The 6,473-nt window shown below is 44.8% G+C and overlaps 1 protein-coding gene and 1 pseudogene across 1 annotated transcript in view; one reads left to right on the forward strand and one right to left on the reverse strand.

The window, feature by feature from the left end:
* The window catches only part of MICALCL (MICAL C-terminal like), a 37,228-nt gene extending 34,182 nt beyond the window's left edge, over positions 1–3,046 (reverse strand). Inside the window, exon 1 of the mRNA XM_015563739.1 lies at positions 3,025–3,046. Within this exon, the coding sequence (XP_015419225.1) occupies positions 3,025–3,046 (22 nt within the window). The remainder of the gene's footprint in view (positions 1–3,024) is intronic.
* Positions 3,047–3,634: 588 nt separating this feature from the next.
* Positions 3,635–5,208, forward strand: LOC107183042 (annotated as a pseudogene).
* Positions 5,209–6,473: the final 1,265 nt, after the last annotated feature.

The following is a 6,473-nucleotide window of genomic DNA, read 5'->3' on the forward strand; positions in this document are numbered from 1 at the left end:
AAGAGCTGTAGTCACCAAATGGTTACAAGGAAATACGTCTGTTTTCTTTCCCCTCCCCAGTTTTACATCTCTGAGAAAGGCAAGCCTATAAAAGTTAACAACAGAAAATAGAGATGATTCTTGGGGTACCCCAGGTAGACAGAGCCGTGTGCTGTCAGATGCAAGGAAATGTGATCCTTCTAATGAACCCGCTGCAGCTGGAGCCCACATTGGGCCTGACGTCTGCAGGGTAAACAGCCCCCCCAGCCAAGGCCCCCTTCTGTTTGCCAAGTGTGGTTACCTTTGACCGCAAGGAAAGCTGGGGATCAAATTCTTCATCTGCCGAGGAGGAGGTGGTAGAAGAGGCAGCCCCTGTCACCTGCGCCCTGATGGGGACGTGCCTGGGACCTGAAAGGGGAACACAAGAACTCACTGAACTCCCAGCGTCTCCTCTTACTTCGTGACCCAAAGCTGCCTCTCCCCCCTCCTTTCTGCCCCGCTTCCCTCCCTCCCTGCCCTCCCCTCACTGCACCTGCCATGAGCAGGCAGAGGCAGTACCTAAGGGCAACTGAAAAGTTGGCCCTCCACGTTAATTATACTTCTGGGTCCCTGCCAAGAGCTTTGCAGCTCTTTCTTCGCGTCGAAAATAAAGGTATTATGCAGAAATCAATTAATTCCTTAAGCACCATTTATACCGTGGGTTGCCTGAATGCGTTCAGAGATGAAATCTATTATTAAAATACTTGCCCGAAGTTAGCTGAGTTACCTAAATGCTTGTGTGTAAGGTTTGTTCTGTGGAGTAATTGCATGCAATGAAAGTCAGAGCCAGCCCTTAAACAAATCGCCTTTCTGCGGCTCACAGCATCTGGTACCCATTTTTACTACATGACATCTGCTCAGTGTAAAAGAGCTGGCGTCAGAATGTCTGGTCACAGAAAAAAAAAATCCCAAATGTAATCAGAAGCAAAAGGACTCTAAGCCGAAGGTTTTATCACATAGTCTCATGCAACATAAATATTTCATTAATTATGGCTAAACAAATGCCACTTCTATTTTCCTAACGTGCAGATATTATCACATCACCGAAGTGATGATTCAAATGCCAGGAAAGGCCTTGTAAGATAGGGAGGGCTCAGCAACGCAGGGCCCAAGGGAGAGCCGATGTCGGGGGAGGGGGGTGTATATGGCCAACTCCGAGCCAGAGGTAGGTGGTTAGAGGCAGCCAATGCCTGTGTCCACCAGAGTCTCTTTGGGATCTGGCTGGGAACCATGTGCGATCAAGTCTTCCAGGTGCCATGGGAGGCGTTTATTCTTCTCAGCAAGAACATCTGCCTTTCCACATCCACCGGAAGCAGAGTTCATGATTAATATCTGGATGGACGCACTCTGGACACTGAATAGCAGGGCCCGCTAGGACTCCGTGATAGGAAATGTGCTAATTTTTACTCTGCCGTGGCAGCTTCCATCTGAATGGAAATACGGGCTGGGCAGAAAGGAAGGTCGAGAGGCAATCCCAAGCCGACTAAACGTTCCCTCCAAACTGCCTTTTCCTCCCCATAATGTTCAACTATCTACCCCAACCGGAGCGGCCAAGTTTTAAAAAATAAAAATAAGTTTAACCTCCAGGAGCACATTTACATATGCTGTTATTCAAAGCAAAATAGTGCAGAACATGTATATAATAACAGCCTCTCTGGGGAGGGAGTTAACTGCGTTCCACTGTCATTGGCCAGCTGGGAAAGCTCAGGTGAAGATGACTCGGGAGCAGCGTACCAATGGGAGGAGGCAGTGGCAGTGGTGAGCGGAGACTGTTTCCCAGCCGCAGCCATAAATCACCCCTGGGTAATTCGGTCTGAGCGCGTGCGCCTGAGGAATTCTTTCACCTCCCTGCGTGCTGGGGGATCGGGGTTTTCTAACTTGCAGATTTGAATTACACGGTTAGAAATGATCAACGTGAAGAGTCTAACACAGTGCCTGGTTCACTGGAGGCGCTTCAGTAAATGTTATTGGCATCGGCAATAGCTGCTGCTTCACCATTCATGGATGGAAATGAACAATACTGCAATATCAGTAAAACTGCCAGATTCGCCTTCACTTAGTGGAAAACGTATAGTAACCTAAGGATGCAACATTTTCTAACTCTCCAAAACAAATTTAATATTCCCATTGACTTCATTTTGAAATCGAGGAGGAAATGTTCCCAAACAGAATGCATTTCTTAAACTTCTGGCAAATTTACATCAAGTTATACAGGTGCCTCTGCATCTCTTCCCCTTTATGCTCTTCCATCATAGAACCATCATTCTAGGCGTTCACTTGTCATTTGCAGAGTTTCACTCTGGCTATAACGAGGCAACTCATTCCGGGATTGATCCCCCACCATGAAGCCCTAGAAGTCAAAGTATATGAAGCAGTGTTTCCAGGTGCTGGACAGTGGGACATGCAGAACTGTGATAAAGGTGAGAACAGAAGCAAATGAGTTAAGCTCTAGATCACAAATGCTTCCTCTGCCCCGGGGCACTTTTTTCCAGATCACAGCGCAGGTAGGAAAAACCTTAGCTGAGCACAGGTGATTCATTGGGTTGAAAAGACAGAGATGAGCTTTTGAGAGGGCTGGGCAGCTGGAATGTGTGAGGGAGAGTCCTGGACAGGCGGGAGCTGTGCAGAAAAAGAGCTTCAGAGATAAGCACAGAGGGCCCTTTAGCGTATTGTTTAATATGTAGATGCACAGAGAGAAACTGCATGAGGCTGGGCAAAAAGCTGCTGGGGAGTTATAGGTTAAATAATATCGAAAGCTTTTGCAGGACTGGGAGATGTTCACCTCCCCCCACCCCCAGCCAGGGGCATTAGTAAAGATTATTACAGACTCACCTGAAGATGCTTAAAAACAAGCCTTGGGAGAAATAAATTGATATGCAAGTACTTTACTGCCTTTCCATACATTCTTTACTGCCTATTTAATATTCTTCAAATGAAGAAACAAAACCTAGACTCTCTGTGCACTGCAATAGTCACAAAATCTAGCAGCCTAATCCTAACCCTTACCCTCACCCTCGCCCATCCTCATGCTTGCAGGGCATGGTACCCCATTTCACAGGGACCCTTTCTGACTGCACCCTCTGTAATTCTTCATCGGGCTGTTCATTGGTAGCCTTTACTATATACTTTATAATAAACTGGTAAGGGTAAGTGTTGTGGGTTTTTTTTAAATATATTTTTATTGATTTCAGAGAGGAAGGGAGAGGGAGAGATGAGATAGAAACATCAATGATGAGAGAGAATCATTGATTGCTATCTCTTGCAAGCCCCCTATTAAGGATTGAGCCTGCAAGCCGGACATGTGCCCTTGACCAGAATCAAGCCTGGGACCCTTCAGTCCACAGGTTGATGCCCTACCCACTGAGCCAAACCAGCCAGGGCAAGTATTAGTGTTTCTGAGTTCTGTGCCATTCCAGCAAATTATTTAACCAAAGGAGGGGCGTGTGGTGAACCCCTGTTTATAACCAGTTGGTTAGAAATATAGTTGGCAACCTGTAAGGATACAGAAGATTTGAGCAAACACTACTAATACATTTGTAGAACAACACCCCCCAAGAACTGGAGAATACACATTTTTCTTTTCTGGAGCCCATGAAACATTTACTAAGTTGGTGCTATGCCAAGCCATAAAGTAAGAATCAACAAAATTCAAAGGCCTGAAATCATACATAGTATGTATTCTGACAGCAGTGAGATTAAGCTAGGTATCAGTAATAGAAAATAACACCAGGAATTTTCAAAATGAGATCGCCAGACGGGAAAGCTCAGGTGAAGCAATGCTTTCCTAGCAACCTATAGATCAAAGAAGAACTAAAAGTAAATTTAAACTGATGGTTTAAAATGGCATAACAAAAGAACTAGATGCAGCTAACACAGTGATTAGAATTAATCACTTGAGAATTAATGCTCTAAGTTCTATTTCAAGAAGCTAGAAAAAGAACTACCAATTGAGCCTAAAGAAACTAAAAGGAAAAAAATCAAGAAGAGATTATGAAAGACAATATAGACAAAGCAGAAATAAAATGGAAAAATTGTTTCTTTAAAAAGACAAATAAAATTGATAACCACCTAAGAAGAATGGCTAAGAAAAAAGAGAAAGAAAACACAAGTGACCAATATTTGAAATAAAAAAAAAATCCTACAGTAACTACTTTCTGACAATAAATTTCAAAATTTAGATAAAATGGACAAATTTCTTGAAAAACATGATTTACCGAAACTGACATAAGAAGGAAGACAATCTGAATAATTACACCTATTAGAGAAACTGAATCCGTACTTAGAAACCACCCTCCCAAAAATTCTAGGCTAGATGACTTCATTTATGTCCAAATGTTTAAAGAAGAAATAATACCAATGTTAAAAAAGAAAAACTCTTTGAGAGAATAGAGAAAAACAGAACACTTCGAAACTTGTGTTATGAAGCTAGCCTAAGTTTGATTAAAGAATTCGACAAGATATTACAAAAAGGAAAAAATTCAGACCAATCTCTCTCATGAGCATACATGTAAAACTACAAAAAAACAATTAGCAAATCTGACACAGTGACACATAAAGGATTATAAATGATGACCAAGTTGGGTTTACCCCAACAACTCAGTAATGATTTAACATTTCCAAATCTATATAAAAATGTAATAAATGTAATTCAACACGGAGCCTCCAGGCCGGGAGGCGCCTCCCGGCGCCGGGGAGTGGCGGTGGGAACCGATGGGCTGAGTCGGGGCCTGGGACATCAGCTGAGAGCAGGGACAGGAGATGTCGGGCCCGTGCGGGCGGCATGAACTTGTTCACCAACGACGGCAGCTTCCTAGGAACTGTTCAAGGGGAAGATGGAGGAGGAGCAGCGGCAGCGGCAGGAGGAGCCGCCTCCGGGGATCACCGCGACCCCGACCAGCCAGTGACCGCCGCCACCGGGGGTCCCGGGATCCGAAGAGGAAGGGCAGCCCGGGCCCCATGCTCAGCTTCGTGGGCAAGCACAGAGGCGGGAACACACTAGCCCTCAAGACGGGAATAGTAGCCAAGAAGCAGAAGACGGAGGATGAGGTATTAACAAGTAAAGGTGATGCATGGGCCAAGTACATGGCAGAAGTGAAAAAGTACAAAGCCCACCAGTGCGGCGATGATGATAAAACTCGGCCCCTGGTGAAATGACCCCCTTCCCCTGTCTGCCCACGGCCTGGGACTCTGCGATGTACATAACTATTTAATGGGGCAGCGGCGGCTGTGACAGCCCTTCCCCGCAAGGACTTAAACACAGAAGGAAACCAAGATGCTTCTCGCAGCCGCGGACGATCCTCCAGGACTCTTTGTTACCTTGAGCACTTGCCTCCTGAAATTATTGATTAAAGTAAAATAATATGATTATCTCAATAGAGGTAGAAAAAGCATTTGATTAAATTTATCATTACTATATATATAAAAAGCCAGTGTCACGACAGGAATGACCAGAGACCAGAACACCACAAGGAACTGGCCTCACCCCCCAGTAGGGACCCCCACCCCAATGTGGGCGTGGCTGGCCTGCAAAACACACCTGCTCCCAGCTGACCTCTCAGTTCCTCCCCCCCGTCAGGCACCAATCACCCGATGGTGAAAAGGGAACCAGGGGTGGGTGGCGGCAGGGGGCAGGGCTGGCTGTGGGCAGCCGGGGAAGATGGCCCAGATCACAGGCCAGGCCTAGGGATCATATCCGTGCATGAATTTCATGCGCTGGGCCTCTAGTTCATAATGAAACCTCATAGTAAGCTAGGTTAAAGTGAAAGATAATTCTATCAAAAGGAAAAGTTGCATTTAATACATTTAATAGAAAACATTTTATACTGCTTCAGTTTTTAAATTTAAATTCATTAGCCCTGAGTGGGTGGCTCTGTTGGTTGGAGCATTGTCCCATACACCAAAAAAGATTGTGGGTTTGATTCCTGGTTGGGCACATACTTAGGTTACGGGTTTGATTCCTGGTCAGGACGCGAATGAGAGGCAACCATTTGATATTTCTCACATCAAAGTTTTTTTCCTCTCTCAAATCAATAAACATATTCTCAGGTGAGGATAAAAACAAGCAAACGAGAGCACACAAAATACACAGAGTTCTGGTTTCCTGCTGGAGGGGATATACATAGGTGCAGTCATTGGAAAATGATCTGACAGTGTCTTCTACAGCACACCACACAGGCCTACTCCATGACCTACTAATTCCTCTCCCAGGTAGATACAGGGCAGGCAAAAGTAGGTTTAAAGTTGTGAGTATGCAAAACACAGAGTTGATTCTTATATTATTATTTTCCATGAGAACAACAGTAACCCTACTTTTGCCCATCCCTGTACTGTTCAAAACTTCTGTCTTTGAACAAACTTTAGGCAAGCTCCTCTGAGCGCCTTTCTTGACTCAACCTTCACCTTGGCTTATAAAAACTACAGACCCTCAATATAAATTATTTAGCCCACTCACTCCT

This window comes from Myotis davidii, unplaced genomic scaffold (genome assembly GCF_000327345.1).
Source record: "Myotis davidii unplaced genomic scaffold, ASM32734v1 scaffold118, whole genome shotgun sequence".
In the NCBI taxonomy this organism is placed as follows: Eukaryota; Metazoa; Chordata; class Mammalia; order Chiroptera; family Vespertilionidae; genus Myotis; species Myotis davidii.